Source organism: Rhopilema esculentum, chromosome 14, assembly GCF_057945365.1.
Source record: "Rhopilema esculentum isolate cy_ngs chromosome 14, ASM5794536v1, whole genome shotgun sequence".
Lineage (NCBI taxonomy): Eukaryota > Metazoa > Cnidaria > Scyphozoa > Rhizostomeae > Rhizostomatidae > Rhopilema > Rhopilema esculentum.
The window spans coordinates 6,651,497-6,665,221 of NC_142828.1; the positions used below are offsets into that span (position 1 = coordinate 6,651,497).

At 34.3% G+C, this 13,725-nt stretch overlaps 2 protein-coding genes across 4 annotated transcripts in view; one reads left to right on the top strand and one right to left on the bottom strand.

Annotated features, from left to right (window-relative positions):
* Window positions 1-896: 896 nt before the first annotated feature.
* LOC135695970 (cilia- and flagella-associated protein 206) lies at window positions 897-12,110 on the bottom strand. The gene is made up of 15 exons (XM_065215210.2): window positions 11,979-12,110; window positions 11,560-11,643; window positions 10,790-10,982; window positions 9,600-9,686; window positions 9,081-9,239; window positions 8,633-8,725; window positions 7,592-7,707; window positions 7,133-7,252; window positions 6,578-6,682; window positions 5,913-5,996; window positions 5,345-5,455; window positions 4,130-4,372; window positions 3,309-3,452; window positions 2,817-2,905; window positions 897-2,161 (listed from the first exon to the last, which is right to left on the bottom strand). Exons 1-15 carry the CDS (start codon window positions 12,084-12,086, stop codon window positions 2,020-2,022), a joined length of 1,878 nt encoding a protein of 625 aa, XP_065071282.2. The 5' UTR covers window positions 12,087-12,110; the 3' UTR covers window positions 897-2,019.
* The window catches only part of LOC135695965 (uncharacterized), a 61,832-nt gene continuing 56,722 nt past the window's right edge, over window positions 8,616-13,725 (top strand). For 2 of the 3 annotated variants that reach the window (XM_065215200.2, XM_065215199.2), the window contains exon 1: window positions 12,296-13,145. In XM_065215200.2, the coding sequence (XP_065071272.2) occupies window positions 12,468-13,145 (678 nt within the window). In that variant the 5' untranslated portion in view covers window positions 12,296-12,467. Of the gene's footprint in view, window positions 8,755-12,295; window positions 13,146-13,725 lie in introns of those variants that run through there. The other variant, XM_065215201.2, reaches the window with a different exon arrangement.

Consider the following 13,725-nt stretch of genomic DNA (forward strand, 5'->3'; position numbering starts at 1 on the left):
AACTAGGACTTTAAATATGACAACTACTTAATGTATACACTGAGACTAGCTGTCTCTCATTTTCTAAATGTAAGTAATTAGTTTTTTTAAGTAATTATAAAAGCTTCCCTTATATTTTAGCCTTCTATACAACAGGTCTTAAATCTTTCACATGAAGTCTGTATTTGGTAAAACGTTGGTAAAGCATCAAATCTTCCAAGCTTGCAATCTTATATGGAAGGGCCTCTTTCACTCCGAGATCCGGAGAAATTAATCTTTCAACACCAACAATAAGAAATCTGTATCATGTCTTGCATGAAAGGGTATAGAAAGGAATGTATCAATTAATAAATGACAAAAGATTCAGACCCCCCTAAAAAATATTTGTGCCTGCAAGCACAGACTGTTTTGAAACAGGTACCTGCAAGAATTTTTCATATGTAATGCGTAGGATATAAAATTGTTTAAAATAAAAGACATAAAGAATGTAAAAAATTGGTCATATAGGCAAACTAATTTCTGTCTGGAATTCTATTTGGGAAAGCCAGTAGTTTGTTTGCTCTGGGAACAATGATAGCAATACGACATCAGGTTTCATTTCTGTTTCATGAGTCACTTTTATTGTTCAAAGACCAGTAAAATTTCAGAGAACAAGTTTAACAGAAAAGTACTTTGGAACGACGATGGTTTTATCAACAAAAACAGCAATATAGAGTTTGAATAAACTTTAGCTTACGACAGCAAGGGAAATATTTCCATTATTTTTCTATCCGTTCCAAAAGATTTGAAGCGACAGGGTCCTTAATTTTATTCGAGCAACGAACGAAATGGTAATTGGTTTTATTGCTTGATATTGTTTGATACTATAATTAATTATGCTTTTTTAATATTTGAACAATTCATAAATCACTATTTCCATCACTTGCATTGCATGCTCCACCTAGATTGGTAGTTTGTTCTGAATTTTCGTACACGGAAGGCTTCACTCAATGACCGATTCAACCAATACCTTGCCGCAGCAACGCAAACAGAATAAATAATCACAACAAGATATTTGAATATCTTTTTCTTGCTGTTAGGAAAATCTATCACTCTTTCTTTGCTGCATGAATCACTTTCACAAAGCGGTAAAGCCTTAAGTTTTACTTTTGCAGACGTCTCAAAATTATCTGAACTTGAACCGAAATTCATTTCTAGATACATTTGAGATAATCAACGCAATTTGTTTGAACTGCAACATGGGAAGCACCGCTTTTCTTTATTTTTAGTGCACCTGATTGTATTCATCTTTTTTCCCGAGTATCTTAATAATTAATAATCCTTAAACAACTGGAAACTTTGAAAAAGCCGCTTTTTCAGACGTAATTTGGTCAGCATTTGCCTACGAGCGAAAAGGGATGTCAGTTAAAGGGTAGGAGATCAGAGGTTGATTAATAAATAGGAATTTGGAAACAATTGCAAAATCTGTAAAGAAGTGTATTTAACAAGGAGTTATCGAGTAACTTAGTGAAAAAGTAAAGTAAATCCTTCACCTCAACACGAAAGCCTATACCCTGCAGAAATCATTTGTGCACTCAGTTTGACCACAGGAGGCCAACAAACGAAGAAAAAATCTAAAATGCTATTGTTTTTCTGCTGCTTTTGGTCTGCTTAAGGTCTTCAGAGAAAATCCGATATGAAATATTTTGTTTTATGAATTCCACGCATTTTATCATCGTTACACTTTTAGCTTCTAATGGCACGAACGAGCAGGACTCAACTCGTGACACTGTACATTGTTTCTCTACAAACTGAGCTACCCAGTCACGAAAAAAACAGTTCAAATTTTGCTCAAAGAAAACAAGAAAATCATCTTCTTTAAAATTACAAGAACGATAGGACTTCGAGCAACTGAAAAGATACCAAAGATTACATGCGGTTTGGATAGTCACGAAATTTCCTTAAAAAGTGTATAATATACAAGTAATGCACAGGTTTATTTTACAATTTATCAAACGATAAACCACTTGTCAACTACAGATATATCGTAACTTCGATAGTCTAGGTTTGGTCAACATCCAACGTCAAATCTACTTTTGTCATCGTTGTTCTCGTCGAATTGCAGCCACGGAGACCAGCAATAAAAACAGAGGGCTTTGGAACATTCGTTGAACCATCTCTCTTTGTCTGTGTTTCCGCGTTCCTGGAGAACAATAGAGATTTACGTAACTGGCCATTGAATAGTTTTTAATTCTCATAAAAGTATTACCAGTATTACAAGGCATGCTATGAATGTTGGGCGTTTGTAAATCAGTTTCGTGGGAGTATGATTTGTGAGAATCGAAAAGTATCAGTTGCACGAGAGTAAAGTTTTCCTGGCATTTCGAAAATAAATGCCACGCCCCCACTTTTAAAATGCTTCTTAGGTCTATGCATTATATACATAACATACAAAATTTGCTGTTTACAGTCTGTCATAAAGTGCTCTATACCGTATAGGCAGAGCTGTACTTCGAGTTTCAGAAATTGCGATCATAAGCCAGCCGTTTTGTTAGTGTGTTAGAACGATATTGCAAATGGACAGTGGATTTCCAAATAAGTTGCATGATGAGCGTGAACTTCGAACCGTTCTGTTCTTTACTCCTTAAAGCGTTAAACTTAACATATATGTAGCATAGCTGTACATGTAGTATTAAATGCTATCTTCCAATTTTCTCATGTTTTTCTGAAATTGTGCAGCACATGTTTATTTGGTTTAAGCATATTTGCTCAGTCCTTCTGTATCTTTGTTCAAGGTTTTCGGATACGATGGAATTAGGACGACGAAGTTAGGATGGCTAACAAGAAAATTAACTTACTTCGGTAGGTATACTTGTGTATCGTTGTCTCTTTTGTAGTTGCTCAACTCTGTCTGCATGGAATGTGTTATCTTCGTTCGTAGATTAGCCTTTGATGAAATAAATAAACATTTACAATCATGTTTCACATATAGGGACAGATTTAACACGCACAAGAATAATGGTAATGCAGCTTGTATGTTATAAATTAGAAAAATATCAAAACGATATGGAAAATAGCAATGCAGTTTCAGAATCAATAAGAGAAAAAGACAAATCTAATGCGGATAGGCAAATTCAGACCAAAACCTTACTAGCTATCATTTTAAGAAAAAAATATTATAGCAAATTTCTTGGGTAGCCAATCTCTTGAATAGCCAATTTTTTTGAACAGCTAATTTCTTGATTAACAAAGCTCTTTGATATTAACGTTTACTCGTACGCTTATAATACCATTCATTCCGGGAAATATTGCAGGTTGTATTCGTAAACTGTATCTGAGATATATATTACCAATTTGATAGCTTTTCGACGCAATTCCCACTCATTCCATTCATATGTCTTGACAATATTTGATTCCATAAAATGAGTATCCGTCTGAGTTCCACAATCAGCTTTCTTAACAGGAACTTCAATCATGCCTCCAGGCCCTTTTCCCTAATGAAAATTCATCTATGCAACTTAAACTGCTTTTTACTAAGATAAAGTTGAATAGCAACCTATTTCGTAATTATTTTTCAAAAGTTCTGTTTATATTACCAAGGCAATTAAGTCAAATGTTCCATCACTGCAACAAAACAGTTGATTTACGATTGAATGATAATAGCAAGGATGTTGTAAGCATATTTAACACACTAAATTGTAAGCCCTAGATATGATCTGTAAATCTTAGAAAATGCAAGTACGGTAAGACACATGTCAACGTCATGAGCCACCAACATAAAAAGATATGACAACATTTAACTTAACCCTCTACCATAGGCTTCCCAAATGCTACCGTCAAAACCTTCTACTAGATAAACAATCAAGAGCCCTAATCAATTACCACGGACCTATATTTCAACCCAGGATCTTCTAAACAACAATCGAGCTCTCAAAATACCCCAACTTCGTAGGTCTTTTAAACTTATAAGTTTTAGCTTTGTGAATCATAGCTCAACGATGTTAACACAACTAAGGGTTTAATTTTTTACATCTATTCAATGCAATAACTTATTGGGGCAATACTCTATGGCAATCAGCTTAATTATTTTTACTTCTATCATGTTTCTGAGAAAAAAACACACCAAGTTAATGAAATTTCGAAGAAAAACTATCAAGTGGAAAGTACTTACCTTAGCATAGGGAGTGATTGCAGCAAACTGTTTATGCAGTTCCAGCAGCTGTATAAGTTCAGGCGACTTTTTGGCTCGTTCTGCAACTTTATCAATGAATTCCTCTGGATTACTAGCAAAGTCGTAGGCAGCATCCGCTGCGGAGAATGCGTAGTAGCAATCGTTGAAAGAAAGCACGCCGATATCAGGGTTAGCTGGTACCAAAAGACGATCTTCCTCAACGATAGTCCAGCCGCAAAATCCCTTAGAAAAAGAAAATATAATTATAACTACGAGTTAAGGATTATAAAAAACAAATTTTTTAAAGGTCAATACCTTTGATGAATTTGAATTTTGTTTTAAAAATTTTGATTCGGTCTTACAAATATATTGTAAATCCTCGAATAAGCCTCCGGGGGCTTATTTGCAAAAATGAATTTTTGGGTGGGGCTTATTCGAGGGGTGGGGGCTTATTTCAAGGTTTAGTATTTTCCTCAAAGGTCGACATAAAAACGACATAATTTTCTCAATGAAATAAATTGTGAAGATCTAACAAATATAACAATTTTTTACCATTACAAAAGTTTATTTTTGGTCTCCAGTTAAAGGAAGTAATACTATATAGCTATTTACCTTGGTTTTCTTGAAATAAAATATTATTCTGCAATTATGCTCCCCCATGGGGGCTTATTCGAGAGAGGGGGTTTATTTGCAAAAATTATTTTTAGGTGTGGGCTTATTCGAGAATGGGGCTTATTCGAGGGGGGAGCTTATTCGAAGATTTACGGTAATAATCTTTTTAACAGTTAATGATTTGAAAGAAAGTGTACAGCGATATAAACAGACTCTAAGCCTTATTGCGACAGTTTAATGCAGCCTTGGTTCCCCTTTTCTTCTTGATGCTTTTTATAGTTTTTTTGACGTGCGAAATTAAATTTGATGACATGTTCGGAAGATCATGCGTGCGGTGTCGTCTAGGTGTACATGATACATATCTGATATATAATAATTATATGTTAAACATAAAGTGAATGTAAATATTGCTTGGCTGCCCCAGCTAAAAAGGACATGATGTCATCAAGTATCAACCATTACCACAACAATGAAATGATATAATATAATCAAGGAAGAAACACTAAACAACAACTCCACTGAACACACTGCCACTAAAGATACAAGTTGTCCCAAAGCCCAGAGGATCTTCGAAGAAAACTCTTTTCAATTAATCTTCCTTACCCTGTACTGTATTGGTAGTTTTTGGAAGTTCTTTGTCGTTTCAGGGTACAAAACATCAATTGCTTTGTTAGTTATTCTAGCTGGAATTATTCGCTGCTCTTCGGAGCTGGTCTACAATAGAAAATGTTACAAAGTGCTGATGAAAAATCCAAGGGAGATGTCTTGGTAGATGATTTACCAAATTATAATACTACTTCAGATATGTTTTGCGAATATTTTGATTATTTTCACAATTCTTTAACAAATGCATTGTAATTTTGTTGGGAATTATATGGGAAGCTTCTGGTTAAAGTAGCTGCAAAATTTAATGCGTACTGTGTCCCTTAGATTTTGGAAGAGTCTTTAGTACATTCTATTCAAATTTTCTATAAAGTGAAAGATGAAATAATGGAACAGGACCACACCATTTATATACTTAATGGCCTAATTGAAATAAGTATTTTTCAATCCGAACTTTCATGAAACTGAAAATATTGGAAGGATATTGTACAGGGTAAAATCTTTTCATTTTCTGAATCTTTGTTTGGCTGCAAACGTTTGTTTATTAACAAATAATTAATTTTCTCACTTCATTTAGACGCTCATCGTCCGTCTTCACCGTAACGTTTGTCAACAAAACGTCGAAGCGCTCATCAACAATATCATGACGAGTCTGGAAGGAAACAGATACTGTTATTCAGATGCAGTATTTAAAAAGAATAGTATGTATTTATGCTTATATTCATCATATTAAAAATGGCATTAAAAACAGAGAATAAATATAACCTTTATTTTCATTTTGTTTTACGAAATTAAATTGAATTTTATCCAAATATTTTCTCTCATCGGCTGGAAAATTGATATCATTTAAAACTCGTCATGGTGTCATTTACTTGCGTGAGTAACTTGTTAATACTTGCATGTCATTTCAGTGAATTTGAAATACCATTCCACAATTTGCATATAGCGAGTAACTGTTCGATTGAAAAACTTCGATAAACACTTTGTGAGGTTCAGAAAGTTCTGAATAACGCATTAGAGGAGCTTGAGATTGTTTTTTTCGAAATCAAACAAAGTGAAGTAATAAATTGAAAAATTGGCCCTATTTTGCCTGGTTTATCGAGGATCTAAGTGTTGGCATTATCTTCAAAAGATAACAGATTGCAAAATGGTATATTGACTTGAAATTGTGATATGCCGGCCAATGTCTTTATCATCAAATTTTCATAAAATGGCAAGTGACTGGGTACTGACTTTGCTGAACTGCTCAAGACTCGCAAATATGTTGCTGAGGACGCTGAGAAGGACCATTTCATCTTGAAATCCAGTCCAAATGTGAGCAAGGTTAATAAACTGGGGCTGTAAAAACATAAAATATAAAAGTTTCAAATTTGTTACTTTTTCAATTGTATAAGCATCTACGAACAGAATATTTTCAAGCTTCTAAAAGTCTGGATGATTGGTCTAGAAGATTGCACTCGACTGTCAAAAAATCTCTCACGAGTCCTTTATTAAACGATATGTTCTTATAAAAAAATCTAATGATGTAGGGTTGGCTCAAAGTCGAACCATGGTTGAGTGGCAATAAAACGATAAATATTCAGGAGAAAGGAGAAAGTTGTGCTGCAGGTTCAAAAATTGAAAAAATCTTGTCTTGGTTTTCTACAGCTGTAGGCCGCTAAAATGCAAATAGGCTTTCAAGATTATAGACTATTCAAAAATAGATTTCTTTCATATTACTGTTATAGGAACGAAGCATATCTTGAAGAAGATAACAATAGGCACAATTTAAATGACTTTGAAACTTACATAAACTTGTGACGTTGGTACAGCAGTCTTTGATGCAACAGTTTCTTTTAGGGAATCCATGCGTGAAAGATATTGTGATTCCAAAGAATCAATCATCGATTTGCAATTTTTTATATCATTCTACAAAAAAGAGTGGCATAAGCGTTGTTTGATGTTTGTAGTAGCGTTTATAATATTTTTGTCCTTGGGTTAATCCAGCTCATAATCATGGATATACTTTTTATTTCCTATGTAAAAGGAATAAAAAAATTGATAAATGTACTATTTAGGCTGCTGGTGACTGGTACAAGCCAAAGAACTTTTCCAGGCAAGTAAGTCAAGCCAAAGGGTGAAAATAGAAACTGTTAACACCAAGTACAGATTTGGCTCTCTTTATGTGGACAGTTCACCATTATTTCAGAAAACACCTTGACACTTGGGTTATTTTTTGAACATGTTAGAGAATTTGAAGGTATTTACCAGCAACAAACTGAGAAATGCTTCATGCTGTCTGCCATTAATTTGCATATCGCGAATAGTAAACCAATCTGCGTTCAGATTTAAATTTCTCAATGCATCCGATTGCTCTAAAATTGCTAAAAAAGAAACATTTTGTTCCAACATAAATAATTATACTTTTGTAAGCAATTGAAGCAATAATGTTTATATCTATTTTAGCAAGTTGTAATGAAAGACAAATTGACAAATATCTTCATACATAACAAAACTTTCAATAAACTCTGACACATCCAAACAATGGACAAACAATTTGGTCCCTCAGTTTCTCTCTTTAAAGTCTGGTACACATAAATTGCAGAAAAGAGTCAGTTCTTTAAAACTTATAGTTAATAGTCCAGTGGCAGATTTAAGGAGGGGCAACTAGGGGCAGTTGCCCCTCCATCGACAAGTTGAAGCAAGTTTGGTGCCCCTTTTTGGAAATTGTGCGCCCCTTTTGAAGAATGAGAATCAGGTGAAAAAGTTTCTGAGACCAATAGGTTAATTTGCTTCAAGGATTACTTCAAAGTTATGTTGTTTATTCCGAAAATGGATCTGAAATTGTTGTATTCAGCGTTCTCTCATCATCAATTTTTGAAAATTTTTCAGCACCCCCACTACCAACTGCCCCTCCTTCAAGTTTGCTCTGGATCCGCCCCTATAATAGTCCCAAACTGACCTCCACTTTGTATAAACTGGTCCTCAAATTAAAGCCCCACCCTAGCATGCAAACGCATGCATTTTAATAAGTCCCTATGTGAGTTTAATTGAGACGGTTTATATTTGAGATAAGTATAGCATTTTTCCAATATTTTTTGTTGAGAATCGATTTGAAACATGTTAGTTTCCATTAAAATCGTTAGCTTGAAAAAATAAAAAGCTTTGAAGCTTTGCATTGCGATGCTCACATTATGTCAGTCCTAACCTTCAATGATTGACAGTTTATTGCTTTATTACAGGAGGAAAGATACCCATTTTCCAAAGAAAATGAAATGTAAATTGACACACCCTGTCATTGGTGCTTACCTGTATAATCATAAACAGTTGATGACACATTATCATACTCTGTTTGAATATTTTCAATTGTGGATGGAACAGCTTCTCGGAGGATTGTTGGCACTGATATGAAATATCAACAAGTTAAAGAGGTGAGTAATAAAATTGAAAACAAATTGATTCATATTAAGTTTGTTAACAGCAAATGATCCTTTGATGAAATTTGATCTCTTATTTCTGATTGATGTTTTAGTTTTAAATCAGGTTTCATAATTAATTTGCTGATTGTAAATTTTCAATTATTTAGGCTAAAAAATAGTTTTACAAATAATTTGGCTTAGGCTACAGGATATCTTTAAGAAAATAATTTTTTCCTTAACAAATCCATTAATTTTCCAAAAATTTATTACCAAATCTTGATGAAAATTTTTCCCTCTTACCCCCATCAACTTACACAAGATGATATTTAGATACTTACAATCATCAATTCCCTCTCCTCCTTTGCCACATTCCTTGTTAAAGAGGCGAATACCAGAAGTAATCAGTGCCAGCTCAACAATTTGTCTTTCCTTGTCTTTCTTCACAAGTGACATGAATGTCCCTAACTCAGTTTGTGGGAATACACTTTGCAGAGCAGCTATAACAGAATTTTTATATTTATTTCTATTGTTTCAAAATAATTATAAACCCATCAGATTGACCGCTTTTTCCTAAAGTCTTCCTTTATTATACAAGTGAAGACCTAAGTATAAGAGCAATCAGGATAAATTAATCTAACTTGGCAAGATATGTTTGCTACAGGCACATGGACCTTTGTTAAATAAAATAGAGGGAATAGAAGTGGTGCAAAGAAAAAGTATTGCCAAAATTGACTTAGTGCTGCAACTTGACTGGAAGATTATCAAAACTTCTTTATCCATAATCCATGATCTTTCATTGACATATGAGCATACACAGATCTCTATCAAATTATGCATTATCTTAGCAAAAATGTCACCTGTTGCTTCTCTAACTGCAGCAATATCAGTTGGAGAACCAAGACCAGATCTAAGTAGTATGTATGAGACAATTTTACGATACAAACCTGTGAAAAAAAAAATATGCAAGTTATAGATACAGTAAAAGTATACATTATATGATTAAAAAGTAAATTCTTATGTGTTGCCTTAATCTTGTATACTAAAATACTCCAAAAACCCAAAAAGAATCCTCTAACAACAAGTCATAATTGAAGGTTTCTTAAATCAATATTCATTTTGTTTGCAGTGTTTCAGTATCCACCCATTTTCCTTAGCTGTTTCATTGTTTAAGTTGTTCAAAAGGTGCTCTAAATAAAGTATATCTATATGCTGTAATAACACGATGCAGTTAAGTTGCATTGAGCACTGTGAAGGAGGTACAGATGTTTGGTGTCCCTGTTTGTCAAGATAAGATGTGTGTAAAATGCAATAAGCACCAACAACATTTTTGTTGAGCAGATCTGTATTCTCTCTTGTCCACCTGCCCTCTCTGCTATTCCTACCTCTCTAAGAATCTTGCATTTTCCTATACTTTGAAAAATTAACCCCATCTCTCTGATAATCCCACATGCAGGCTTGATGAAAGAAAGAAATAATTTGATTGCAAATGTACTTGGAGTTTTGAATTAGTTGCATTCTTATATGATGGCAGGAATGGTGAATGATGTTTAGCCAATCAGCATCATTTTTCCAACCAGCTTTCGTCAACATTTTAAATTTACATGCAAAGTTTCTTTGCCCAAACAGATGAAAATGTTAGCCTGCTTTTTTGAAGCATGTTTACAAATTTATCCTGCCTCTATGATCAGTTGTTGACTCATGCTTGGTTACAGTTATATAAAATTTGATTCAAGAAGATTGATGCCATAGGTGCCAGATCTATAAATATAAGCTGGTTATAAGTTGCTTAGAACCTTCATGTTCTATACACAAATGGAAAAAGATCTGACTCCAATTCGCAGGGAAGCATGAAACAAAGGGCATTCATAGGTGGGAGGATTGCTTAGTGGTCAGGGTCTGTGGTTCATGTAACTGACATGACAAAACTTTCATTAATTGGAAGGACAAGGGAACTGCCCCATAAGCAGAGCTATTAACTTCCCTAAAAGCTACCTTCGGAAGGTAGGTGGTAAAAAAACACAAAAAAAAGTTAATTTTAGTGACTCACTTTCAAGCTCATCTCTTGTCCTAGCTCTGCTGTCAGTTATTTCTCTCACAATGGGTTGCAGTCTCATTTCAAGGACCCTTCTATGTTCTTCTAAGAAGTCATTCCTATTAGTGTAATTCATATCAAAGTACACCTGCATCTTAATTGTGTCAAGTGCCACATCTTCCTCATCAAGGAGGCGTGCAACACAAATCTGTGAATAGAGTCAAAATAATCTTACCTTTTCATAAAAACATAGCAGAAGCCTATAGTACAATATTTTTTGATGAGTATCTTGATAGCATTGACAAATATGTCACAAACTGTAAAGTTTGGTCTATACTGGAACACATTCCTAGTGCAATGATTTTCATCTTGATTACAAAAGAAAAAATGAATACAAGATTTCATAGAAAAACTTTGCTACCAATTCTGTGCATGATTTCACAAAAAAAACTGTGGTTATCGGTAAATTTGAATTTTATTGTTCTGGCATTTCTTATGCAGAAAAATACTTTACAAGTTCGTGATATCAGAAAAAATCAACAGTGTGCTTTGGTGCAGTAGCAACCAAATTCTAGTGTGCAACAAAAAAATTTCTTACAACATTATTGAAATAATTAGAAATGTGTACTTGCTGAACAAGATGTTGTGTGTATGTATTGATAATTGTAAAATTTGGTGCAGTTTCAAAATTGTCCATAAAACATTTTGTTATATTTTTCTTGAGATCTTGCCTTAAGATTTTAGACTTAAGAAGAGGTAATTAAAAATTATCATTAATTCATCACCTTAATGAGTCTCTGTACATCATCCTTTGTAAGGGTCCTGTCAACATTAAATCCGTTATCTGGATCCAAAACGGTTGCTTTTACCTACGACATTGAATAGCACAATAGAAATAAAATGATTTTCTTATCTGATTTTGAGTTTGTTCGTGTTTAAGTATAATCGTTTGTATCCAAGGCAGTATGGTATTTGCAAGCCTAAAAAAACTCTTAACTCAACCTTCATTGGCAGCAACACCCTAGCTAAAATAATAACTTTTAATTTAATTCTAAAACTGAATTCAAATTTCATTAATATTATTTGACAGGAACAAAGTTCAACAAAATAAGTTGTCGGATACATGGAAAAACTCACAAGGAAGGGAGCGATTCTACACTAGGCCATATCTACATCTAAATGACGAAATTAAACAAAAACACACCATAAAAGCAACGAGTGTTTCCGAAACAACTTGATGTCTGCTGGCACATTCTTGGGCAATTTCCCTGATAATATTTTTAATAACGCTTTCAGCTTGCGCTCTCGACATTTTGCGAAGATGGGTTGGCTTCCATTTGCCTAGCAACTGTTTAGATCTTTTTGGGAAGGAGGTTCCTGTGAATGAGGCTGAGTAAACCCGCGACCAATTTCAAAACAACTGCAGCATCACTAGTGTGGCAGCCAGGCTCTTGCTGACAACTTTTTCTGAAATTTTGTATCTTTATAATTTGTTTTTAAAAAAGAAAGCAAGTCACACATTTTGATTAATCTATCTTAGTAGGCCGGAAGGTTTATCTTGTGGAACCGTTTAAGGGCAACCAAACTGAATAGGTGGGTTGGCCGAGATGTATCATGCGACGAAGCTGAAGAGGTTATATGGAGCTTGAAAATTACATATGCTATGGAGGATTTTGAAGTATAAGCCAGGACAATGGCACATACAAGAAGATTATCGAGGTCCAACTCGGAGTCAAACTTGTCCGAGCGATGCATTCAAAGGATTACACGATCCAAGAGTCTAGGTGATGTGCAATATTCAAGAGCACTGGAGGAACAGTGGCGAGAAGAACTTTCTTATCTAAAGGGCAATCTTGATCAAGAACGCCGGAAGATCTCTGAATTACAACGGGAGAATGTTGCAAAGGTTAGCGAAGCACGGAATTCGGAAATCCAGGAATCCATTGCTGCTCAAAATGACCTTGTTTATGAAATGTCGATTGAAAAGGATAAAGAAGTAAAACAAATCAAAGACAGTGCAAGGAATTATATGAATGAAAAGTTAACTGAATTGGAGGAAAGAAAAAATGAAGAAATTAGAAGACAGAGAGAAGAGTTTGCATACGAGAAAGAAGAGCTAATCAACAGCTTAGCTGCAAGATTTCGTGAAGAAGCGCGATCTGAAATAGGCGATGAGTTTGAAATTGCAAAGAGGGATCTAGAAATAGATTACTTCAGATTGGTTTCTGAGAATAAAAAGTTGTACGAAGATTTGAAAATTGCCAAGGATGGTGATAAAAACAAAGCAGAAGAAATTCGTAGGCTTTATAAAGAATATAACCAAATTGTTACAAACTTGAAGAAAGACGCCTCCCAGGACAGCCGGCGACAGGTAAAAAGTAGCTTGATGCTTTGACCTCACAAGTGGTACCATTGTTTTGGGCTGCGTGTGCTAATAACACGGTTGACCCCAACCATAAGAAATCACACAGTTCATTAAGAGTATCCTTGAAAGATTTGTATTGATCCGTTTAAAAACTTCCCGATTCTGCATTATTCCATATTAATCCATGTCTTGTTTAGCTGTTTTAATAATTGGTTACTTATGAAGAAGCAACTAAGTGTAAACCATATTCATGAGTTAATATAGAATCAGAAACCGATTTATAAGGTTCGAAAGTGAACTATTTAGAATTGAAAAAAAAAGAAGAAAACTTCGGATTTATAAGCTTACTTTAGCTTTATTTATGCAATTATTCTTGAAACTACTTTAATATTGCTATTCTTGAACAAAAATTTTCAGCCCAAGCAATCCTTTCACCTAATAAGCTCGAATACAAAAACCCTGCCTTTACCAAAAGATAGTATCTATTTTGAGAGGTAGCTGCTTATGTTATTTGATGTCTTACAGCTGATTCCCTTTTTGCCATCACATGTCAAAACAAAGAATAGCTATTTCACTGCACAAAGGC